Here is a 27,082-nt window from a genome sequence, read left to right as displayed (position 1 = left end):
TGTGTGTGTGTGTGTGTGTGTGTGTGTGTGTGTGTGTGTGTGTGTGTGCGCGTGCGTGTGAGACAGAGAGACAGACACTAGAGCAATGAACCTAGAGTTAGGACACTTAGGTTTGAGTCTTAATAGCCAGGGAGACACCTCTGGGTTTGAAGTAACTTTCTTTTTTTCCTTTTTTTCCTTTTTTTCCTTCCTTTCCTTCCTTCCCGTTCTCTCTCTTTCCTTTTCTTTCCTACTTTCTTTCTTTCCTTCTTTCTCTCTCTCTTTCTTTCTTTCTTTCCTTCCTTCTTTCTTTCCTTCTTCCTTCCTTCTTTCTTCCTTCCTCTTTCTTCCTTCCTCTTTCTTCCTTCCTCTTTCTTCCTTCCTCTTTCTTTCCTTCTTCCTTCCTTCCTTTTTCCTTCCTCTTTCTTTCTTCCTTCCTTCCTTCTTCCTTCCTCTTTCTTTCTTTCTTTCTTTCTTTCTTTCTTTCTTTCTTCTTCCCTCCTCTCCCTTTTCTTCTCCCCATTCCGTTAATGGGAATATAACTGATCGTATTACTGACAGGGTCATCATGAAGACAGTCTTAAGAATTGTAAAGTCCTACATGTAAAGGTGAGGTATCTTGATGGGAAGCATATTCTGATTTGATGTATAAAGCACTTTTACTGTGTTTGAATGGGCTTCAAACAGTTCTCAACCATTTTAACCTTCCCCTTACTCTCCCCCCCTCACCAAATCACTAAGTTTATTTACTTGGTTCATTTATACTAGGAAGTAAAGCTACGCAAAGCAAAGGGAAAGTCTGAGTTCTCATTATCACAAATTTCTAAATTGTGTCAATGATGTTTTAACCAAAACACAGAAAATCTCAGCCTTGTCTGTGATCACCTAGAAAGCCAAAAGAGGAGTCTACCATCCAAAGGATCTGACATTGAAAATGGTACCCTACTATTCTCAACCCAGCCCTAGAGGTAGAAGACCAGAAAGGTAGATAATCTAGGCAGCGTGGTCTCAACCGTAAAGAATTCTGAGAATGAAATCAGAAGAGAAAGGAAAATCTCACTCCCAGATTTCAGCCATTCTTACACTGGCTAAAACCGTCCTTTCTCCCGGGAAGCCGGGGCTTTGCCAGTTGTCCAAGCAAGTGAACAAAACACCTTTTCTGGCCTCATTCAGCACCCTCTGTGCTCTGTTCCAAGATGCTAGCCAATGGAAGCAGTGTCTCAGCTCCAATCAATCCAAAGGAAAGTTCCTTCCCTTCTGATCTCTGGGTTGCTGGGAAGTTTCTTTTTGCCATCCCCTCCTCATTAGCGTGTGCCACGTGGAGGTGGTACTCACAAAAATGCTGACACTTTTCCCATCTGTAGCCCCAAAGTGAGCACCCAGAGGAGCTCGAGAAAGCCGACTGACATTTGATCCTCGTGCAGAGGCCGAAGGCAGCAGCAACCACCCCCACTCCCCACTTCTGAACCATCAGCCTCTTTTAGCTAAAGTACCACTGACAGCCCCTCTGTCTAAACTTCCATCTTCCAACCCAGCAGCATAATGGAGGAGCCAATTAAATGATTATTAATTCATGCTACTTTCCGTAAACCAGAGGTTCTCATCTCCCTGTATTCCGTAAACCAGCTTGCCACCTGCTCCAGAAATTTACAGCAGGGTTTGATCTATCTCCATTGATTAAGGAAAAACATGCACGCACACACACACATGCGTGCAAGCACATGCACACGCGCACGTGTGCACACACACACACAAACGACACGACACTCTTTTCTAACATGGAAATGTTGGGGTAACTTTCCACTAAAGTACAATGTATACTCTGAATCCTCAGAGGAAACGAAAACAACCATTTAATTATGTTGTAATTATATTTCTCTGACATTTACTCCTTATGCAGAAAATCATACTTGAATTTCCATATACTTCATTCTTCCGTCTTGAGTGGTACAGTAGAAATTCAGAATTTTCTGAGGATAGTTGTCTCTATTACTCAAAAGATAATGGTTTTAACTTCCTAGCTCCAACAGTCACTATTTTATTTTATTTTATTTTATTTTTTAAGTGAGGCAATTGGGGTTAAGTGACTTGCCCAGGGTCACACAGCTAGTAAGTGTTAGGTGTCTGAGGCTAGATTTGAACTCAGGTCCTCCTGACTCCAGGGCCGGTGCTTTATCCACTGCGCCACCTAGCTGCCCTAACAGTCACTATTTTAAAGAAATGTCATGTAAGGTCAAGTAGAGCTTGGCATCATCAGTAGGATTTGATTGTGATTTTAGCCCAGGTCAAGTCTACACTTTCCCCCCAAAGATACCTATAGTGAAACTTCTGAAAAGTAGAGCCAGGTTAACATCTCCTTCTTTCTAATGCAGAAGAATAACAGATTTAAGAACTTTGCTTTGTTGCTATATCTGGTTTTTAAATATGAGTGTTCCAATCAGGCACTTAAGATATTTCAAAGAAAAACCGTGGGATTTCCACGAATAAGAGGCAGGACACCTAATGAAGGCCAGTTCTCAAGCTGTGAGAACAAGGTTGGAACCCCACCATTCAATGACCCACATCGTGATGATGGAGGGCCTGTTTCTTAGTTTCTGTTGTCCTTGGTTAAAACACTTCTGCATTAAATACTGTCACAATCTTACCATTCAAGTGACCACAAGCCACAGGTTCAAGGACACTTTTAGGAATCATCATGGAAAAAGTATGCAAAGGTCTGTAGGATAAAAGTGGACACTAAGATTTTCATCAATGACAGTAAATCCAAGTCCAGTGTTTTGTGCTAAGGAGACTCTAAATGTTCCTGTATAGAAACCCCTTAGAACCGTACTTTGCTGGTTCTGTAATCTCCTAATCACTGTTGTTGTTCAGTCACATCCAACACTTTGTGACACCAGGCCCTTCTATGCTCCACTATCTCTCCAAGTCTGTCCAAGTTCATGTTCATTGTTTCTATGACACTTTCCAAGTGACTATTCAAAGTCTTCTCTAGCGCCACAATTTGAAAGTGTCAATTCTGCAGCACGCAGCTTTCCTTCTAGTCCAACTCTCACCGCCACACGTTACTACTGGCAAAACTAAAGCTTTGACTCTATGGACCTTTGCTGGTGAGGTGATGGCTCTGCCTTTTAGTCTGCTGTTCAGATTTGCCATAGCTTTCCTTTGAGCAAGGGTCTTTTAATTTCATAAGTGTAGTCGTCATCTGCAGTGATCTTGGAGCCCAAGAATATAAAAGCTGACACTGCTTTCATTCCTTCTTCCTTCATTTGCCAGAAGTGATGGGACCAGTTGCTATGATTAGTTGCCCTTTCTTTTTCAGGATGTTAAGTTTCAAGCCAGCTTTTTCTCCTCTTTAACTCTCATCAAGACGCTTCTTAATTCTTCTTCTCTTTCTGCCAGCAACATGGTATCATCTGAATATCTGGGATTGTTACTATTTTTTTTTCTGGCAACCTTAATTCTGGATTTTGATTCATTCCACCTGGCATTGTGCATAATGGACTCTGCATCTAAGTTAAATAAAGTGACAACATATAGCCTTTTCTGATCTTAAACCTATCAGTTGTTCCATGTTGGATTCTAACTGTTGCTTCTTGGCCGGCATACAGCTTCCTCAGGAGACAAGTAAGCTTATTTGGTCGTCCCATCTCTTTGAGAACTTACCACATTTTGCATTCCCTTCAAAGATGAAGACTGTGCCACGTCCATTTGTCCCATGGGACTTGTCCCCATCAATGCTAGAATCCTCCACAGGATTCACCCAATATCTTCCACTTGATCCCTTTCTCATTCACATGGTCAAGACCCTTCATCTCCTCTTACTTGAACTATCATGATGGTCTCCTCACTGGACTCTCAGCTTCCAATTTCTCCTGTCTTCGGTTTCTCCTTTGCACAATGACATCTTCCCTTTCCTTTCCACTGTTCCTTCTAAATAATTCTGTGTTGCCACTGCCTACCCACACCCACCATGTGCTTCTCTACTCTCCTCTGGCTGACCCACAACTTTAATTCTTTGGAGATTCTATAACTTGCCTCCATACAGCATCACTGGAAGAAGACTATTATTAAAAATGGGCCTTTGTTTTTGTCTTTTTTTGGGGGGGAGGATGGGGTCATTAAAACTAGGCACAATTTTCCCAAGGCTGTCCAAGCTCACTCTCCTATTCACTTCCAGACTTAATTCACTGTCCAGTCTCAGTATGTATCCAGAATGTGTACTAATGGACCAACTCTACAGGGCATCCATCCAAGTGATTTTCATAGTCTAGACAACAGGCATTCTAATTCCCTACCCCTATATATACACGTGTATACATATATGCCATATATATGTATGTGTATATTTATGCACATATATGCATGTGTGTATATGCATGTGTATGTATATACATATATATATATATATGCTATATTTATATGCTAAAATTCTTGAGGGCTTTTGGATTTCATTCAGTAGTTTAACATTCCTGGACTGGATGCAGACAATATCAAGTCATCCATAAACAGAAGCATCTTGAGACCCTCACTGTACATTCTCCAGGGAATCTCTCCTATTTTAATTCTGGGCTGGGCATTCTCAAGGATGGTGGCCAACATACATCTCCCTGTTTTATGCCTTGACTCACAGTAAGAGGGGTAAATGCATGTGCCCCTGTTATTCTGTTTTCATGGAATCACATGATTCTGAGGTCTTCGTGGGAGATGCTTTGCTGGATGATAGTCAGTAAGGGGGCATTTTCATCAACAGTGAGCAACTAGCTGTATGACTATGAAGACTTCTGTAAAACACCATCTGGGAAGCTTGTCATTTGTTGTTTCCACTGCCTTCTCACACCGTCGTCCTAGAGGCAAGTTGTTACTCTCTTCAAAAACCCAAAAACTTTGTTCCAATGGGGAAAGCAGGTGGATGGATCAGTTGTGAGGAATGCTCTCAATCACTTTTGTAGGACAGTGCTAAGGAAAGACATGCTTTTTTACACCTTGCTTGTTTCAGATACTTTGAAAATCAATCCCTTGACACCCCCAAGTTGTGTCACCTCCAGCATGGAGCTCCTCTGTGTATAATGAGTCTGAGATGGCTGTTCTCCCATTTCTTTTCTTCATCACCTTTTCTAGCACATCAGGGGACTGCGGTGGCACAGTCAAATACAGTAAGCCCACTATCACTGATGGGGAAGTTTTAAGGAAAAATCTTTATAGACTTTTTTTGGGGGGTGGGGGGGGTGCTTGGGTCGATGTCTGTCTACAATCTTTCCAGTTTTATCTTTAGATGCCTTCAGGATGATTTGGCACAATGGGTCTCTTATTATGCTTTACCTGTTACTTTAAAAAATTATTCCATAAAACTAGAGGGAGCCATATGCATTCTGATTTTTCATCTCCAACCCACAAGTGAGACAATAGATAAGGAAACACTTTGCAAGTCGAAAAGAATTTCATAATCATTGCTGTATTGTCAATAACATTACACTATGTATACCTGCATATGAGTTTACTAGATTTATTTATACATGTCAGAGCAACAGGAACGGGATCATCCAGGTACTTGGCAGGAGCTGTTGCTGCCCTTTTCATGACAAGACAGTACATTGGCACATGCTAGGTAACCAATCAATATGGGCTAACTTGGAGAAGCCTAAAGAGGTGAACAGCAACACTTGAATGGATAAGTCTTTTTTTCTTCTTTCCAATTTTCATTAATATCTTTTAGCACTGCCTTCTGTAATAGTGATTTTTTTAATGGACATAAGATACTTAAGTCAGACGCTGGAAATGGAACAACCCTAAAGTGGGATTGGCTCATCTCAGCACCAGAATTTCACTATCTCAAATGAGGAAAGCAGTTGTAAGTTTTGAGGCTCTCCAATTTAGAACCTCAATATATTACTTACTCTTCCCCCCACCTTTAACAAAGAGTAAACGTGAGTCCATTTAAAAGGTCCTTCCACAAAAGTATGAGGTTTTTTTTGTTTTGTTTTGTTTGCGGGGCAATGAGGGTTAAATGACTTGCCCAGGGTCACACAGCTAGTAAGTGTCAAGTGTCTGAGTCCAGATTTGAACTCAGCTCCTCCTGAATCCAGGGCCAGTGCTTTATCTACTGCACCACTTAGCTGCCCTGAAAGTATGATTTTTAACCCCCCCCCCAACTTTGGAAAAGATACTTTATTGGAAACAAAATTAAAAAAAAATACTACACATATGATATGACCAAATCCCCTTGAAAGTACTCCTTCAGCAGGATCTTTGTTGTTAGCTCTTGATTTGGTCAGAATACAGTATGTCCATAACTATTTAAAAGTTTTCTTGAGCTCCTGTGGCTTTTTTTTTTTTAAATCAAGTTCACATTCCATTCTGTTCAAAGAACCATGATTTTGAAAATGAAATAACAACGAAGGGGCAGCTAGGTGGCACAGTGGATAAAGCACTGGCCCTGGATTCAGGAGAATCTGAGTTCAAATCCGACCTCAGATAGTACTTGACACTTACTAGCTGTGTGACCCTGGGCAAGTCACTTAACCCTCACTGCCCTGTAAAAAAACAAACAAAAAACCAAAACCAAAGATAATCTACTGTAGATTAGCCATGTACATGGTTTTAAATTTTTTCTTTTCATTGTAAACCTGGACTCTTTTACTCACCATTTTAATATTGTTGATAACTATAATAGACTGAAATCTGTATCACCTTCATATACCCCTCTCTTGGAGAGCCATTCATCATAACAAAGGAAAAAAAAACTCACCACAACTAAACAATACATTACTCAAGTCTGACATTATATACATAGATCCCTTTTGCAAAGCAGGGAGGAGGTACATGGCCTTATCTTTTCTCTGAGGCCAAGCTGAGTGATTATTTCAAAACATAGAGTTCTGTTTTCCATTTTGTTTGTTTGCTATTCTTTCCACATGCCCTGTTGAAGTCATTGTAGGCATTGTTTTCTTGGTTCTCTTTACTTTGCTTTGCATCAGTTCATATGAATTTCCTCTGGCTTCTCTCCATTATATTTATTGTTTCTTATAGTTCAGTAATATTCCATTACAATCACATATGACAACTTGTTCAGCCATTCCCCACTGATGGGCAACTAACATTATTTTCATTTTTTTGCTATTACAAAAAATGCTGGTAAAAACATTTTGGTACACAACTTCCTTGAGGTATATGCCCAGCATATGGCTCTCCACATCAAAGGGTGTGGTCATTTTAGTTCCTGTCTTAGCCTAACCCCGAGTTGCTTTCCACAATGTCTTGGAACAATTCACAACTCCATTGATAGTACATTAGTGGCCTAGTCTTTTCACAGCCTCCCAGATTACAACTATTCCTATTTTTTATTTTTGCCAAGTTGCTAGGTGTGCAGTGAAACCTATGAATTGTTTTGATTTGCATTTCTCCTGTTATTAGTGACTTGGAACAATGTCTCCTGTGGCTGCTAACAGCTTGCAATTCTTCTTTGGAGAATGGTGCATTCATACTCTGTGACCATTTAGGAGAAGATGACTTGATTTGCTTTAATATTCAGATTAAATAGGATGAACCATTTCTTCCTGTAGTCAACCTATATTAGAAGGCAATCTGGCAATACTGTGGCTCATCTACCTTAATGGGGGGAAGGCAGACCTGGGGTTTAGATGACTCAGCTGAGAGGATGTCCTCATTCAGCAGGAGCTATGCGAGCTACATCTGGCTTTTCACTTAGCAAAGAACTAGGAAGGGCTCAAACTACATTCTCCTAAGCTAAAAGTGGAATAATAAGCAAATACTTTGGTGAGAGCATGTCCCAAGTTTATCTCAGAGGTTTTTACAAAGCTGCAAGTTTTGGAGACTAAAACCATATATATTGTTTTCCCCCCTTCCCTCTCTCAAGTGTACTTTAGGACAGTGGCAGCTTGACTTCTAAATCATTACTATTCTCATCTTCCAATGAGCAGTCATCTCTATAGGGAAGACAAAACACTTAAGATTTCTTCCTATTTTAAGGAAGGCATTGGAATCTTTTGGTGGCTGACTTCCCTAACTTTGCTGAGAACTTGACTTAGTGGCAGTCACCTCTCTTGTCCTCTGGGAACAAAGGTCACATTTACAAAAGGCTAATTTGCTCTGCAAGATTTCTAGAACGAGTCAAGCTAAAGATCAGCCCATGGTGCTGGAATCTGCAGATGTCACAAAGTAGTCTCATCAAGAGGAACGTCAGCCCATGATCAGGCCCTCTCCTAGAAGGTGCCAGAAGCTGGATCCAGGGGAATTTGCTTGGCTATGCATCATTTTACATCAGGGCACAGAATCATTTCTTCCAGAGGAAACAGCATTGGCCTCGTCTGAGCAGCGGCTGTTTCCTGCTCACTGCTGGGGACAGTGCAATCCCATGTCTACATCAAAGCCATCTGTTGGAATATTCTTAACACTAGGTAAAGTGATTCCTTTTCCTCTCTGAAAAGACTACCTATAAACTCAACTTTGCAGCAACTCTTTGTGTTATTTTTTTACCTTTTTTCCCCCTCGCCAAGTCTGAGAGTAAGCTGTCTAAGTGGAGCTGGGTTCCAACATCCAATTGAATGTCAACAAAGATTTATTTAACATCTGCTATGTGTGAAGTATTGTGGTGGGCACCAGGGACACAAGGCTTAAAAAAAACACATGGCGCTTTAGGTTCTAATCACAAGACGGTATTACGGCACATCAGGGGACTCGCTATAGCCAGGATGAGACAGAACACACATCTGGTGGGGATGAGTTCCCCCACAGTCACTCACCAGAAGCATCATAATAGCATAATTTCAGTGAAAGTAACAAAAGGCGGATTTTAAATATGGCTTCATAGCAAGGCCCCAGAATGGTCTTGGTTCCAAATTTATAGCTTGGTGAACTCTTAGAGTAGCTATTAAATTGGGAAGTCATGTGAGAGATATCATGGTAGAGTAAAAAGACCTGGGTTCAAATCCTGCCTTGTCACTGGATTACACCTTGGGTAAATCATTTAGCCTTTCTAGACCTCAGTTTCTTTTTCTATAAAAAGAGGGGGTTGGACTAAATAGCTTCCCTTTCAATTTGAAATCTATGATTCAATGAATTTATAAAAATAAATCCTCCACCAAAGCCCAACTCCAATGCTTCACTGCGGTGTAGAAGAGACTCTTGGTTCTTGAAGGGTACCAGAACTGAGCAGCAACTCTGGTGGGCACCATCACCTGGTGATGGACTCAAGTTGTAGTATCTGAGGACCAGCCAAGTTTTGTTCACGGCTCATCACTGCAAGATTGGCAAATGGAACATTTTTTTTTTTCCCCATCCATCTTCTGAAAGACCTTCTTTAGAAATATCCATAGTTTGGGATTTTCATGAAGGGAAATAAACATCACCCAAACTTTCTGCCAGGGCTGGAAGCTAGGAATGATTATGCTGTTCTAGACATAAAACACCAAGGGGACAGAACCAGTTGTTCTTGGTGTTTTGTAAAACTACAGATAGCAACATGTTCCGTACATAGAGACTCCAGAAACAGATCCTAGAAACTGTGATAGTTTCATCTCTTTGTGTCCATTTCCTACTTCTCAGATTGCCAAGAAACCAAAGGTTCTTTATCCTTTTGCATAATTTTCAGTGGTTTACTGAGCCCAAAAGACCCAAGGTGAGTTCTAGAACAAATTCTGTTTCAGAACTGAGTGGCTATGAGTATTTCTAGGATGTCCTCAGAAAAACACTGGATGGAATATTTAAAATCCTTTTTTCCCCATGAGTAGCAAAGGTCTACATTCATCCTCTATCAACAGGGATCAGGCTCCCTTAGGCTTCTCGATATATTCTTCCCCCTCTTTTTCAAGAAGGGGGGCTAAAGGCAAACAAACCAAAAACTACAGGAGGTTACAAGGAGCCCCAGCTTTTGAAGAGAACTAGACACGGAGCTCTCCAGCACAGAATCACTAGACTAGCTTCTACCTTCATTGTGTCTCCCTCTTCTGACAGTGCCACCTGCACCCTGGTGAGGGCCTTATCACCTCACACCTGTCTGCCTCTAGCCTCTTCCTCCCCAGTCAACTGTCAAGTGGACCTTCCTAAAGCCCAGGGCTGACCATGTCACACCACCCCCCTCCCCATTCAACCAAAATCAGTTGCTCCCTATTATCCTCAGGATCAAACAGAAAACTCCCTATTTGGCTTTTAAAGTCCTTTCTTCTTCTTCTTCTTTTTTTTTTTTTTAGTGAGGCAATTGGGGTTAAGTGACTTGCCCAGGGTCACACAGCTAGTAAGTGTTAAGTGTCTGAGGCCAGATTTGAACTCAGGTACTCCTGACTCCAGGGCCAGTGCTCTATCCATTGTGCCATCTAGCTGCCCCTTAAAGTCCTTTCTAACCAGCCTTTTCCCATATTTCTAGTCTTCTTACACCTTATTTCCCTCCGTGTTCCCTTTAATCAATGGCACTGGACTCCCACCTATTTCTAGCATCTCCTGACTATGCATGTTTGCTGACTGACCCCATGCCCAGAATACCCTCCTTCTTCATCTCCACCAATGGGCTTCTCTGGCTTCCTTCAAGGCATAGCTAAAATCCTGCCTTCTGCAAAAAGTCTTTCTGCCTCCTCCTCGGCCCCCCCCCCCCAATGTTAGTGCCTTCCCTCTGAGATTACCTCCAATTTATTGTGTATATATCTTGTTTGGACACAGCTGTTAGCAAACTGCCTCCCCATTAGACTGTGAGCTCCCTGAGAGCAGGGGCTGTTTCTGTTTTTCTTTGTATATGCTTAGCACAGTGCCTGGCACATAGTAGGCACTTAATAAATGCCTGTTGTTGTTTTTGTTCAGTTAAACTTGTTGTTTTAAATTCCACTCTATCATGATTCCCTATATAATTGTGAAAGTAATTTGTGTTTTATACTAATTAACAGTGTGGTCTGGTAGAAAGAACAATGCAGCGGGAGACCTTGGGAGGCCTAGATGGAGTTCTGCTATCATCTATTACTTGAGTTATCAGAGAGATCATACACTGTGGGGAACAATCACTGTGGAGCAGGGCTCCACCTTTCTCACTAAAAACAACTGGCACCCATGTGAGGTTGAGTGTCCCATAAGGGGCAACGCCTCCCAGAACACCTGTCCTGCTCCTGGCCCCACTGTCTCTGCAGTCTAGTAGTTAATGCAAGAGGCACGTCCTCAGCAGAGATAGAGAAGTCCCTCAGAACCATCAAATCGTTCATTAGAATTGGATGTGATTTTGTCTTTTCACTAACAGTCTTAAAACCATGGGATTTTTCCATTTGACTTGTAACCGACCCACCTCTCCTTTTAAGTGCTGCCCCCCCCCCATTCAACTGTCCACCCTTTAAGAGCAGAGACTGTTTTGCTTTTCAATTTGTAACCCCCGTACTTAGCATATAAGGACCTAATAAATGCTCATCCATTCATTCACATTCTCTTGATTTCCTTGCTTTCAAAAGAGAGATACCATCTGCTCCCATAAAATAAGTATCAGGATAAACCAAGTGCCCTGCTCTCCCTGCAAAAAAAGCCAACTCCAGGTATTTATCACGGACATCATTTGGCTTATAAAATGTAAATTCAGGAAGTCAAGTCATTTGAAAGCTCTTGACATTCTAAAAAGTACAGAAACCTACCCTACTGCTATTTCTGCTTCCTTACATAAAAACAGTCCAGAGGATTTATTTTCTAATTGTGAGATAGATTTCAGCCTGAAGTACATTTAAGCAGCCAAGTTACACAGAAAGTACCTTAGGGGAAAAAAGGGGTGGGGGTGGTACGTGGAGAAGAGTTGGTCCTGTGAAAGCCAGCACAGCCTCATAATCCCCAACTGTGTATGAAAACACAAAAACAATACTGGCTTTCTTTGTCTGTAAGAATGTGAACTCCAGGCGGGCCCAGAGAAACCAGATATTTAGCATGTTCTTTTACACACGTTCTTGTCTCTGAGTACGTGGGGGAACAGGTGGGAAAGGGAGAAAGTGGGTACAAAGAAGTGGGACCCTACTAGATCCCGCCTTAGGACAAGGCTGTGAAAAATTCACCAACTCAAAGATCCCTAAAGTTATCTCTGATTGTGATGGAACTGTCCCTGTCCTATGACTGTAGGCCATGACTATAAAAGGCTTCCTCCCTCCACAGCACAAGCCCAGGGACACTGCTGCTGAAGAACTACAGCTATTCTCAGTTCACTTTTAACTATTCTGGACCCAAACACATTGAATGCTTTCTGACACTTGACCTATAGACTGGGGGTGGGAGGGTGTGGAGATACCATTGGAACTGGGAGGAAAAAGAGCTAGTTTTCAGTTAGTTCTATGCCAACACTTACAGAGTGCCTGGCACATAGTAGGTGCTTAATGGTAAATGCTCCTTGACTAACTGAATTTCTTTGCCTTTTTAGGCAAAGATACAAATGTTAGAATTGGAAAAAGATCAATCTGCTTATTGAAAAATAAGGACATTGAGCTTCAGAGAAGTTGTGACTTATTCAAACTATAGAGCCACAGAATACAGGTATGCTCATTTCTAGTCTGACATTCTTTCCCCTTAGCAGGCTGCTTTCTAATCTATTATATATTCATTTAATGGTGTTCATTTTCCCCTATATCCTGATTTTTCCTTTTTTTTTTCCTTTCTCACAGATTATATTGTGGGCATTTCTACAATTCCAACACAGCACACCCACAAATGCCCAGCTGTATAGCAGGTGGAGATGCCTACAGATAACAGACACCCAACAAAATGTGCGTGACCTATTTTTGTTTCCCAATCTCAGTAATTACAAAGGCAACAGGCCTGTAGGAAATATTCCTAAATGGCAAGAGCTATACCCTATACATTTATGTTAAACATGTCAAACCTGATTGAAATCATGCCTGCCAGCAGCATACTCCATAAACACTTTTCTCTAACAATTTTCCTAGATCTCTCCAGCCCATTAATACCTTCTTTAATACCAATCTACCATAGATTTGAATCAGGGATGCTCCACTGCACTAATTGTTCTGTTAGGTGAACATCAGGGCTTTTAAAAAAAATTAATAAAAATAAAAGTGAAATCCCTTTAGGCCATTTCTCCAGAAATAGCACAAACTGGATCAAAACAACAAATAAAACAACTGAACAAATCTCAGCGTCATTAAGTTGGATGCTTTTCCCTTTCCCTTTTTGAACCATCACAATGTTTCTCTCACCCAGGTTTTCTTATCTCAAGTGAACCTCATGAGATCCACCAAGGGGCTCTGCAGTGGAAACCAGAACAGCTAAGAAGACAAAGATAATCCTTCTGCTATCACTTTTTTTTTCAGTTCTACTTGCTCCCTAGTTATTGGTGATAAAGTATCATTTTAATTTTCTGTTGTGTAGTTTGTATCAATTAATAATTGATTGGCTAATTACGACGATAATTGTTGTTCATTTGCTGACACCAGGGGTTTCCCAATCTACTACTCACATACACAAATCTACTCTCTGGAAAGATCAAGAGGCTATTTTTACATCTCAACTAACAAATAAAGGGGGAAAATTTTTTGGCTGCACAGGAAGATGTTTCTCCCTAAAGAACATTTCCAGATGCTCGGCTCGCCTGCAGAAACGTTCCATGCTTTCTGTTAATTTTGCTTGTGGTGAGAACGAAGGGTGGCTAAGTAACGTTTGTATGGTGTTTACTGTGTATCACTGTTGCTGTTACTTCTAACCTTCACGTTGGCGGGTTCATCTTTCAAGAGATTTCAAGTAGCCTTGCTGACAAAGAAGATGAGCTGAGTATACTTGAAGAATTTCCAAGCCACCAGTGGATTATCAACTCCTTGAGGGCCTTGTCTTAAACCTTTTTTATACCTCTGCATACTGCTAGCTTGTGTTTCCACCCAGGAAGGTGCAAGGCTGATGTTGAGGCGGAACAAATTAGGTTAGAGGCCTAGTCAGACCTTTCCCAGGAGAACAGGTTACCCAAGAGTTTATGGTTGGTGAAATGGCAACAGGGATCCCACTCATCCTCTGGACTGCCCTCAGGTAACTGGCCAGCCTTCACCTGACAGACAGACAGATCAGATGCCTTGATCCATGGTTTAAGACATTTCAATTCATGGTTAGCAGATGGCAAATGTGGTTAACTTGTGTTAAATTGTGGCTTAGGTCCACAATTATACTGACAGCCAGGATTCTGTCTTCAGAAATGTTGAGGATCATTGTTTTGTTTTATTCCTCACTTGCAAACAAGACCATCCCTTAGGTGCCTATCTACCTTTCCTACACATCTTTTTTTTTGGGGGGGGGGTGCATCATACCACCTACCACCTCCTTATATACCCTAACTTGCTTATATCTGATACTGTCTCCCATCTCCATGCAAGCATGACTCCATGGTTATCACTTCCTCTTAGGACCCTTATCTGTTTCAAGGCTTAAGTGGGCACTACCCTATCCACAAACCTTTTCCTGATGCCTAGTTGTGAGTATACCTTCTCTTCCCAAATTAGTTTGTGCTTACCTATCTATGTACATGCTATATTTTCTTCTCCAGTAGAATGTCAGCTCTTTAAGCATAGGTATTATTTCTTGCTTTTTTTTTTTTTTTGGTCTTTCTATCCCTATACAAGGAGCATCTTGTTTAATTAACAGCTCTGTAGGTGAAGAAATGCTTGTTGAATGGAATCAGTGCTCTCCCCATTTCTGAAAATACTCTGGATTCCAGATGCTTATAGTCCAACCCCTGGTAATCTGACTTTTGATCCCACTCTATTACAAACTCTATATTTCCATGATGATCAATGATCCAGATGTGAAATCCAATAGCCTTATCCTGGTGCTCATCTTCTCTCTCTACAACCTCTGGACTTGGCAATGAGTCCTTCCACCATCCCCTTAGCATCTGTGACACTGCTCTCTGTTGGCTCTCCCTATTCACCCTAGCTCTCCTTCCCAGTCTCTTCTGCTGGATCATCATTCACGTCCTACCCCCCGGAAGCATGTGTGTCCTTGGAGGCTCTTGTATTTATCTTTGTGATCTCATCAATGCTCCTGGGTTCAAATCTCTCTCCACAGATGAATCCAAAATCTCTATTCCCAAACCTCATTTTTCTTTTGAATTCCAGTTCCACATTGCCAACTGCTGGCCAGATAGCATACCTTGAAAGTTCCAATTACATAATACGTAACTTAATTTTGTTCTATAATTTCAAGCTTTTTAATTCCTTAGAATAGGCACAGAAATGTGGCATAGGACTAGCTACAATATATTTCTTTCAGATTAAGTTGCCCCTCATATTTTTTTTGGGGGGGGGGGGTGTTAAATAGCCACAATCCCTGCAGCCTTTTCTCATAGGCAGCATTTTCCAAGCCTTCATTCATTTTCATTGTTCTTTTCTGGACCTTCTCCAAGTTTCTGTATCTTGTTTAAATGGTGAAGCCCAAGAATGAACATAATTTAAGTATAGTCCTGCCTGGAACTGAAGCAAAGTCTTGACCAATGCTGGCTAAGAAAGCTGATTTTTTTTTTTTTTAATCTCAGGGCATTACAATATTAACAATGGTGTGCAATATGAATTAAGCTGACCAAATGAAAGTTTTCTTTCTTTTTTTTTTTTAGCTTGACATATTTCTTTTGTTACTCTGGTGGTTTTTTTATTTTAAATTTAAAAGCAATTTATTGGCTTCGGTTCCTCTGTTCCCCCTTCCCCCAAACACTGCTTTTCTTCCCTTCATAATATAACGCTTCTCCTGAGTTTTGGCTTCTTTTTTCCTGAGAACAGAGATGCAGATTTTGATACCCACATTTCTCCAGGAAAAGCCTTTGCTCTCCTCTCTTAGGCTTAGCCTCACCACCTCAGCTTCTAGCACCTCAGACTGAAAAAGAGTGAGTGAGGATGTGATGGATTCATTCAACAACTATTTCAGCAGCAAACCTTTAACTATGCCCCTGTGGGTGAAATGTACCAGACTCTCTATCCTAAGCTTAGTATCAACTCTCTTTTCAAAACCTGTAAAGAGGTAAGGAAGAATAAAGGTAAAAAAGGTATAAGAATAAAGGTAGTAAAGAACTGGTAGCTCAATATTAGCAGAAGTGAAAAGAGGAAATGCTTTAGTATGGTCTAATATAAAATTATGAGTATATATTAATATAAAGGTATGTATATTTATATAAATGCATGTATGTAAAACATGAACGCTCATATATACTTAACACAATGTCAGTTCGATTTGTTTATAACTCAACTCAAATTCTGGGCTACCTGATTTTTCCAGCTGTTGTCCTGTGGTTGAGAGGATGGGATTCCATTTCAAAGAGCAGCCAAAACTTACCTGACCACTTGCCCTGATCTTTCTCGCCTCCACTTTCTGGATCTTTAGTGAGCTCCTCTGGGTCAGCGGCCGTTTCACTGGGTCCTTCGGCATCTTCAATTGATTCTTCTGAAACAGTACAAAAACCCCCACAAATTTTAACTTTTAAAGAGAAAAGAAAGGTTTCTCAAGAGCTATTCCAAAGAAGTGACAAATAGCCAAAAGAGAGATGTCTGTGATTTTTGGCCCAAAACAGAGATGCTTTCTGTTGTACCCAATAGGCTGAAATGCACTGGAGGCTGTAGAATGACTCTGCAGGCCAGTTCTGACCAGAACAGCTTCCTATTTCAAAAGCAGTAGGGTAAGTTGGGCTATAGATGAAAATAGGTACTTTCATACACTTCTATAAAAAATATATTTTAACACAGATTTTAAGATCTTTGAAGTGAGAAAACTCAAGCTTGTCTAAATAGCAACCCCATCACATTCCATAATTAACTACAGCATTTATATTAGAAAACATACAACTGGGAGCAGCTAGGTGGAACAGTAGATAAAGCACTGGCCTTGGATTCAGGAGGACCTGAGTTCAAATCTGACCTCAGACACATGACACTTACTAGCTGTGTGACCCTGGGCAAGTCATTTAACCCTCATTGCCCTGAAAAAAAGAAGAAAAAAAAAAGAAAACTTACAACCACCATAAGTCTAAAGATTTTGAGCTAAAGGGGACTGGGAGGTCATTAGGTCACTTTATAATTGAGAAAATGGAAGTGCAGAGAAATAAAGCAACTGGCTCAACGTCAACCAAGACATGTCGAGTCAGATCTGAGATTGAGGTCCTTCGACCCCATCATACCACACTATCTTTCATTTGGGGCCTTTCTGCGTTTTAATCCCTGCAAGCCTTTGGATTATCCTGTGCCATGTTTTCCTTATATGCTCCTCCAAGTTCTCTTGTCACACAAGGGACTGTGATGGCTGCTACTGTCAGTCACAGGCACAGTTGAAGAAACAGTCCTAGATTTTAATCAATGACAGTAATTCCAGAAATTGTTCCAAAAGTCCGCCTTTTGGCCTGCAAATAATCCCTAGTGGTTAAACCATTACTTAATTACTCCTTGAAAAACAGAAATGAAAATTTTACCCAGATACCATTTTTTTCTTTTAAAAAAGTCAGCTTCATACCCATTATTGGGAGTAAAAGAAATGAAAGCTATTGTCCTTTCCTGCCCAACCTGACAGGAAGTGCTTACTCTCTGGGCAAGTAAGCAAATGATTATTTCCAAGGTTATGCTAAAAAACAATGTAGAGAAAGGTACTGTTTTGTTATGGGGAAGAGTGATTGTGGAAAAAAAACACTGAAGCTTTGTCCCCCCCCCCAAAAAAAAGGATATGAGAAACCTACTTTAAGTAGGTTAAATTCAAAACTTTAATTCAAAACAAAACAAGCCTCTACTTAAGTCTCACCAAGTAATTTATCTTCAAAAACAAAATGGCAATCACAATTAATTGCTGCCCCTATCATTTCTTTTGTTGCAATCCCTTGCAACTCTAAGCAACTAAGGAGAACCTTGAACAGGTTTATCAATTCAAATAAAAACATCGATCCTTAGACTTCAGGGATCATGCCTTCCAAGGTTCTAGAGAGAAAATCTGGACACTCCATTCATCCAACAATGGAGCCTGATGCTAATGGAGATGTTTAGAGCAAAGCTTCTTAAACTGTGGGTACTGACCCAATATGGGGTCACGTAATTGAATGTGGGAGTCTTGAAAAACTTGACAACAGTAAAGGGTTATGTATACCTATTTTATATGCTATATATTTGGGTCATAAAAATTTCTCAGGCAAAAAGGGTCTCAGGTAGAAAGAGTTTAAGAAGCCCTGATTAAGAGTACCTGCATGGTTGAAAGACACACAAATAGGTATCTAGACTCCAGAAGAACTGCTGGAAATGGCAAATTGGTCTGGGGTTCCAGACCAATCAAAATACAGATCATTTCAATTCCCACTATTTAAATTTTTTTTCAGGGATCAATTCCCACTATTTTAACATGAATTTAAAGCCTTTTTTCCTTACAGCTCTCAAATAAAGCTGCTCTGAAATTTTAGCTCAGAAAGTCCTTTTTTAAAGGAAGACTAAAAGTATTACTAAAAAAGAAGGTTTTAAAAGTATGTTTGGATGAAGTGAGAATCACTAGTTTGGAGACTAATTCTTCCTCACTCTTCTTGAAAGGGCAATGGGAACCAAGAAGAAGTGGGCTGGATTGAGAATGAGAATTTTTTCTTTAATTATCATTATAGCATTTATGGTATGCCCTTTGGGAACATGGCACTGAATGTGGCATTTCCTATTTTTAATCTCCAATTGCAATTCACTGAGCAAATCTTGGAATATAACTTCCTCACATTTCAATTTTTTTTTTTCACTGTAGCACTAAAGATAATCCTGATTTCTTCCCCTGCCCCTCCCCCCCCCCATATCGTAAAAGCAGAATAACTTGTCTAGTAAAATGCTTGGGAGAGTCATTCAGGAATAGATCTGAACCCTGGTCTCCTGACCTTAAATAGAGCCTTTCCCTCTATTGTGTCACTTTGCCTTTTTCTTTAAAATGCGGGGACCCTCCTACTCACAGAGTTGATGCTGTTGTGAGGATCAAATGAGAAAATGGATGTGAAAGGGCTTTGAAAACTGAAAAACCCCATGTGAACAATGTGGAATGGGTTAAATGTTAGTCATCCTATACATATCAAGGGTTTAGCAAATGTTTGTTGATTGAATTTGACCTCATGCATATAATACACACTGGAGTGCGCGCGCGCACACACACACACACACACACACACACACGTTGGTAGTCCCCTTTCCCTCCCCCAAGCCTGACTGGGTTATGTTCCTTCTATTTGGAATTTTTGTGAAGCATCTGACATCTGAATTGTAAAACTGATCTTCAAATAGTAAAATATTTCTTCAATCAATATCATTCAATCTTCCTATGTACTTATTGGTACCTTCCTATGTACTTATTGGTATCTTCAAGCACACTTATATATGCAAAGATGAAAAATACTTATAGTATTAACACATCAGTCCCAATATGGCAGAAATTCACTCATATTATACAAAAGGATGACTCCATAGTTGCTCACATTTTAGGTAGAAGTAGGGGAGGAGGGAGGAAGGTTGATAACAAGCATCTATGTGCCAGGCACTGGGCTAAGTGCTTTACAAATATCATTTCATTCGATCCTCACAACAACTGGAATGAAAGTGCTATGATTTCCATTTTACAGTTGCAGAAACTCAGACAAACAACTTAAGGTTACATAGAAAGTGTCTGAGGCTAGATTTGGCTTCAAGTCTTCCTGACTCCAGGCCCAGCACTCTATCTATGGTGCCACCTACTTGATATGCCAAATATATCACATGCAAAAAACCCTAACTTGATTTGTGGCAGACAGTCCTAGAAGATAATTCTACCCCCCTCCCCCAAAAGGGAGAAAGCTGTTCATTAGACATTATGAGGACAATTCCAAAATAAATGGACTTGTCCTTATGCTAAGCAGCCAACAGTAACGTTATATGGTCCACTCATCCTTGTTTATTTGAATGCTTCCAAAATATTTCTCTGTGTGTGCACATGTGTGTATGTATGTATATATTTACACATATCTATAGCTATCTATACATATGTGTGTATATCTAAAGCTATCTCAATGTGTACATATCTATATTTATAGATATGTATATGTACATCCAAACATCCATCCGTCTATCCATCCATCCAGATACTTCATTCTTAGATCTCATGCCCAGGGTCTCATCTGTCTATGTATGTATGTATGTATGTATGTATGTATGTATGTATGTATGTGTGTACGTACGTATGTATAGATGTATATCTATGTATAGATACCTCTAGATTTAAATCTCTATAGGTGTATGTGTGTATATATATATACACACACACATATACATATATATACACACGTGTATATATATTAGTGAGAGAGAGTGTGTGAGTTAGAGTTGTTGTGTTGATATTGTTCAGTCATTGTCATGTCTGACTCTTCGTGACCTCATGGACCATACTGTCTATGGAGTTTTCTTGGCAAAGAGACTGGAGTGGTTTGTCATTTCCTTCTCCAGTCGATTAAGGCAAATCAAGTTAAGGGACTTGTCCAGCACACACAGCTAGTTAAGTATCTGAGGCTGAATTTGTTTCTTCTTCTTTTTGTTTTTTTTTGGTGAGGCAATTGGGGTTAAGTGACTTGCCTAAGGTCACACAGCTAGTAAGTGTTAAGCGTCTGAGGCCGGATTTGAACTCAGGTCCTCCTGACTTCAGGGCCGGTGCTCCATCCACTGTGCCATCTAGCTGCCCCTCTGAGGCTGAATTTGAACTAAGGTTTTCCTGATTCCAGGCCCAGAGCTCTTTGTGTGTGGATATATGCACATACACAGAGAGACAGACCGACAGAAATAGAGACAGACAGACAGACCCTGGGCATGAGAATCTAAGGACAAAAGCATCCTGGTGACACAGTGAAATGGTATATACATCACTGATTTAGAAGCTCTGTTCCATATGAAGTTCACTAGAGGAAAAAGACCCCAGACTCGGTAGGCAGGTAAGGAGTTCCAAATTTTATTTGTGGAAAGTGAAATGTTTGTCCTCTCCTCCCCCACTAGCATCAGACAGGTTAAAGGCAGATGGAGTTACAAGGAGAAGACTACAGCAGGCTGTCTAAAAGCTGTCTAAAACAGCAGGGGTTTGTCATTGAAGTGCTGCTAACCAAAATTTGGTCAAGGCCCCTCCCCCCCAACACTCCTCTATCTCTGTTTCTGTCTCTCTGTCTCTGTCTCTCTTTCCCCTTTGGTCTTGAAAAAAAATGCTCTCTTTTGTCCCACCTATTAGCTAAATGGCTGTCTTCCTGCTAGAAAAAAAGAAGTAGGCTGGAAAATGCACCCATTTATACGCAAAATCAGTGTCTTAACCAGCTGAAAGCCGCCCCTGCCCCCCAAGACTGCTGTGCTGAGTCCTCCATGCAATCCCACCTGTGACCTACAGGTGTCAGGGTCTGCATGGAGAGGCAAGCAAAGGGGCAGCTGGCTCCTGGACTCAGACACTGTCTGGGCTGCCTAACCTGAGCATGTGGAAATAATATATGTCTTCAAGTGAACTGTCTGGTTCTAGGGAAATAAAATAGGACATTCATAAGCAGTTACACCATCTGTCTTTATACCATCATCATCAACAACAAGGGGAAAAATAGCTCTTTAAAATGGATGAAAGCCCAGGCTGACAGTAACCGGAAAACTGTGAGCTATGAATACCAATAAAGGTAGAAAAATGATTAAAAAACAAGGATACAAACGACAAAATCCTCCAACCAGCTCCAGGGCTCACATTGTCTTGCAGGGAAAGGTTTGTTGTTGTTGTTGTTTTTTAAATAAAGCCCCCAAGAATAAAGAAAGCCCTTTACTGAGACCCAAGCTGGAAATTCACCGTACCTTGGGGTCAAGGGCTCAGAGACTTGCTTACCCTGCAGAAGGGTCTCTCATTTCCCCTCCTCTGAGTAAAATGGCATGAGGGTGTGGGCAGGAAAGCGTCTATTAGAAGGGTAAGATGGAATTAATCCAGTTTTTAATTTGGAGAGAGGCAGAAATATTGCTATTCATGGTTCCGTTTTTAGAACGTCCGTACTGATTGAGTACCAAGCAGAGCAAGATCTTTTCTTGGGCCAGGAAAGAAATTTCACCCAATAAGAGCAACAAAAATTGGCCTCGATCGATAGAGATTTCATACTTTGTTCCATATTATCAGTCAGATGCAAGTATACCTTTGATGAATAGTTTAATCTGGAAAATGCTATGTTTCAACAAGGACCTCTGTTCATTATGGAAAATAACAGATATTCCTCTTTTTTAATGCAAAAAGAAACCCATCAAAATACTTTTCATCCTATTAAATTTCAAGTATTAGGGGTCTAGCATTATTGCCAGCTGAACAATTCTACACAATGATTCTAGAGACACTAGAACATAGGCTGAGAGGAACCTTCCTTCTCTTTCTTTCTTTTTTCTTTTTCTTTTTCTTTTTTTTTTTGGTGAGGCAAATGGGGTTAAGTGACTTGCTCAGGGTCACACAGCCTGTAAGTGTCAAGTGTCTGAGCCAGATTTGAACTCGGGTCCTCCTGAATCCAGGGCTGGTGTTCTATCTATTGTGCCACCTAGCTGCCTCAGGAACCTTCCTTCTAAGGTCATCTCATCTCTTTCCTTGCCTTTAGGTAGAAAAAAATTAGGGATATTCATCTCTATTTAAAAAGGTTACAGAGAAGATTGAGACTCTAACCTCTTGGAGTAGCCCATTCCATTTCTTATAAGCCTGACTGAATGAATGGAAAAAAAAAATGCTTTTTACTGAGCACCAGGTTAAGAGCTGAGGATACAGAACAGTATGGCAACCCCTGTACTCAGGAAGTTCACGTTCAATTGGAGGAGACAATACATATGGAAAGTTTATGGTACAGGTAGGATAGAAAGGTCCCATGCTTCTCAGGTACGATGGCAAAGACCACAGGAATAGCTCTTCCTCAATATAATTCCCATTACAATGTTTTTTTATTTGTTTGTTGTTTGTTTGTTTTAATTTATTTTAATTAATTAATTAATTTTTTTTTGCAGGGCAATGAGGGTTAAGTGACTTGCTCAGCATCACACAGCTAGTAAGTGTGAAGTGTCTGAGGCCGAATTTGAACTCAGGTCCTCCTGAATCCAGGGCCAGTGCTCTATTGTGCCACCCAGCTGCCCCCGATTCCCATTACAATGAAATCAGTTTCTGATGGTGAGCCATCTGCCAGTACCAAGGTTTTTGGTGATAAGAACTTTCTGCTCTGGTCATGAGTCATACCCTTCAAGAAACATTGCCCAGCTGCATTTTCACAGGAGTGAATTCCCAGCATGACAGCAGAGGGCTCTGGAATGGAAATCTTGCTATTTCTAGGGCTCTTGGGTTTAGGGTCTGGTGGTCAAAATGGTGTGTGTGTGGGGGGGGTGGATTGACTTGCTTGGCACATGCTGCCTCCTGCCTCTCCCTCGGTAAGGCCCCCAAACAAGGTTAGAACCTTCTCTGGAACTCCTCACCAGATGGATTTCTTTTTAGGGAATGACTGAAGAAATGGGAGCTAAACTTCTTAGAGAATCATCGGGCTTTTCTAACTGGCCATTTCCCATTCCTCCTTTGTCTCTTTTGCCTTCGACATCCATGTTAAACCTTCTCTGAAGTAATTTTAAAAGTCTATTTTCATCACGTAATTTTTTTACAGATAACATTTGTTCAGGCCTCACGGCTGAGTACAGCCAGCTCACTTCATTAATGTCCCAGTGGTTGAGGGCAGAGCTCGTGGCCTCCAGTTATAAGAATTCCAGATACTCGAAAAGGGAAAAAGTTCCTGGCTCATTTCAGGTCTTCCTGCTGACACTACATCATCACGCAATCTCCTTTAAATAAAAGTAGATTCACTGAACATAAACGCAAAAGACTCTCTAACACACCTTACTTATGCCTAACAACCTGATAAAGATAACTACATGTTTCCCAAACCTGTGGGGAATTCTGTTCCCAATAGAGGCCTTTTATGCCAACTGACAACCCAGTAGGGATTTGTAGCAATTTTACAAAGCCTTGGAAATTGGTTTGTAAAAGAAAATGCCAGCCACAAATAGAGGTGTAAACATTAAGGATCCAGGATAGGAAGCTGCACTGTAATGTGAAAGAAATCTGCACTGCCTCAATTCCCAAAATGTGACCCATTTTCCTAGAAGGGAAAGTCTTTTTAAAGGGGACATTATTTGAAATGATGCTATTCCATGAAGGGGCAGAGGGGACAATTTTTTCTAAACATTGAATATATTTTACAAGTCTCTTTTAGACTTGAAAGAATTGGGAGTCCAATCAACTTTTACCTCTGTTCCTATGTCTCTTAAAAAAAGATGTAAATTAAACCTGCCCTTTCCAAAATTCTGACAATGGTCCCTGTAGTACCTGAGTCTGATACAAATTTGGAAATTCTCCTAAGAGGCAGGGTGTCCATTGAGCTCTCTCACTGCCATATTATTTAAACAATACACTAAACCTGTGATCCAAAAGAAATGAGATTCCCTCCCCACCCCCTTTTGTAGGGGGTAATGGCTGAGAGGAAAGAAGGGGTTGGGGGGAAGGGAGGGAGTGTGTCTGCCTCCCTCCCTGTCGGCAGGCTCAAGAGCTGAGAAACATTAGCTGTCATGAACCACAATCAAATCAGGTTTGAAATATTTAGCAGTGGGTTGGAAAATGCGATGGTGCCGCTCTGACAGGCGAGATGTGCACAGACACCCATTTCCCATTATAATGGAAATATCAGGCCTGTTCTGAATATGTATAACCCAGAAAAATGTATTGATTTTTCATTCGGCATTAAAAAAAATGAAATAGCCTGCAGCTGTCAAAAGCCTTTTGTTAAAAGCTCATCTTTCCTGGAATGAGGTTTACCAGAAATAAGTTTTAATTGTATATAGGACCTCTTCTTTGAAACAAAAATAAAATAAAATAACCAACCTGTTTACTTTCAGATAGGGTTAAGGCTTTTTGTTTCATCATTTTCAACCTAATTAACCAAGTATGACCACAGAAGCACAAAGGAGAGAGGTTCAACAAATTCCCAAGAGCAGGTATTGCAATGGGAACACGGAGGGGCTGGCCACAAGTGGGCCTCACTGGCTCCTTTGCAGTGAGAAAGATGACATGGTGGGGATGGATGGATGGATGGATGGATGGATGGATGGATGGATGGATGGATGGATGGATGGATGGATGGGCTTATTTATCTGTTCCTCTTGTTTCCTCATAAGGAGAAGGAGCACAAAGCAGTGGGGAGCAAGCTGGTTTGGGCTTAAATCTTGGTTCTACACCTTACTACCTGTGTAAACTTCTGTTCTCTGGGCCTCAGTTTCCCTATCAATAAAACAAGGAGGTTGGACTAGGTGACCTCTGAAGTCCTGTCTAGGCTCTAGTTTTAGGCCCTCTGACCTTTACACAATAACAATGCGGGGCACTGTAGTAATGGCCCCCATACCCTTCCCCCCATATTCTTGAAGTGACATTTACAATTCCCAGTTTTCAAAGTGCTCTCTGGAGGACGCTTCTCCCCATCATCCCTCTTTTAGTGTTGAAGAAGCCAAAGTCACGGAAGCTTAAGGGACCTGCCTTTGGCAGCTAAGTGTAAAGGCCAAGACTTGGATCTAGGTCTTCTAGATTCCTAATCTAGTGGCTATACTCAATGACAGGAAACCTTGACGGCGTGTTGGTCGGTTGGAGAGAAAACAATCCTCCATGCTATAAATAGAGGTGAAGAAGTCCTATTGATGCATACTGGTATACACAGGCACACACATACAGAACTGCAGTACTTAATAATGGCTTCCTAGGCCCAGACCACTTATTCCAAAGCAATATTCAAAGGAACTCAATTCTAGTAAAACAAAAGGAAATTTTCTAATAGGATTTGACCTTCCCCTGCCCTCCCTCACCCCCCAAGATCAATCACTGAATTCACACACTCTTATTAACACTACCCTTCCAGGTCTGGGATTTTACTTTTATTTTTGTCCCCATCAAACTGGAAGGGCAGGGTTAACAAAAGATTCCGGAAAAAAAAAATCCATTTGAACTAATGTTATCAAGTGGATCAATGAGATGTGGCTGTTGTGGGGTGTCATTCTTTTATTTTGGGGGCTCAGCACCAAATTTCATATCACTTTTTCATTCTCAAAAAGTGAAGCTATTGAGGTTCCAAGTCTAGAATTCAGTGTCAGGAATATATATGACTGGATAGTGGTGACAGACACCGCCAATAGATTATTCCCAACACGAACCCAAGCTATCCCTTCACTACACATTACTAGCTAAGTTACTCTGCAATGTCTACAAATTGTAAAAATTTATTTATTTCCAGTCCTGTCATGGTGGCTATAAACCGCTTGTGACACACACACACACGTGTATACATACACATATGTACATGCATGTATACACATATAGCTTAGACAACGTTTCCATTTTTCTCATCAAGTAGGGAATTTACAAATCAACACAAACATGATTTTCAAATACATACCTCCATTTCTTTCTTTCTTTCTTTCTTTCTTTCTTTCTTTCTTTCTTTCTTTCTTTCTTTCTTTCTTTCTTTCTTTCTTTCTTTCTTTCTTTTTTTTGCAGGGCAATGAGGGTTAAATTACTTGCCCAGGGTCATACAGCTAGTAAGTGTCATGTTTGAACTCAGGTCCTCCTGAATCCAGGGCTGGTGCTCTATCCACTGCGCTACCTAGTTGCCTCCTATACCTCCATTTCTTTCTTTCTTTCTTTTTTTGGCAGGGCAATGGGGGTTAAGTGACTTGCCCAGGGTCACACAGCTAGTAAGTGTCAAGTTTGAACTCAGGTCCTCCTGAATCCAGGGCTGGTGCTCTATCCACCATGCTACCTAGCTGCCTCCTATATCTCCATTTCTTTCTTTTTTTTTTTTTCTTTTATGGCAGGGCAATGGGGGTTAAGTGACTTGCCCAGGGTCACACAGCCAGTAACTGTCAAGCGTCTGAGGCTGGATTTGGACTCAGGTCCTTCTGAATCCAGGGCCAGTGCTTTATCCACTGCGCCACCTAGCTGCCCCTTATACCTCCATTTCTTAACAATTTGTTCAATTTCCTAGAATCTGAGCAGGATCTTGGATGGTTCAACAAAGATATTGAATTAGAGGAGGGGACTACCGTAGTAAATATTAACATTGATGAATATATTTCCA

The 27,082-nt window shown here is 40.8% G+C and overlaps 1 protein-coding gene across 1 annotated transcript in view; it reads right to left on the bottom strand.

Moving 5' to 3' along the window:
* ZFHX3 (zinc finger homeobox 3) overlaps nucleotides 1–27,082 on the bottom strand; it is a 311,215-nt gene that overhangs the window by 52,017 nt on the left and 232,116 nt on the right. Inside the window, exon 5 of the mRNA XM_043983329.1 lies at nucleotides 16,264–16,371. Within this exon, the coding sequence (XP_043839264.1) occupies nucleotides 16,264–16,371 (108 nt within the window). The remainder of the gene's footprint in view (nucleotides 1–16,263; nucleotides 16,372–27,082) is intronic.

This window comes from Dromiciops gliroides, chromosome 2 (assembly GCF_019393635.1).
Source record: "Dromiciops gliroides isolate mDroGli1 chromosome 2, mDroGli1.pri, whole genome shotgun sequence".
NCBI lineage: Eukaryota > Metazoa > Chordata > Mammalia > Microbiotheria > Microbiotheriidae > Dromiciops > Dromiciops gliroides.
Note: the sequence above shows the minus strand (reverse complement) of the source record. Positions and strands in the feature narration are given on the sequence as shown.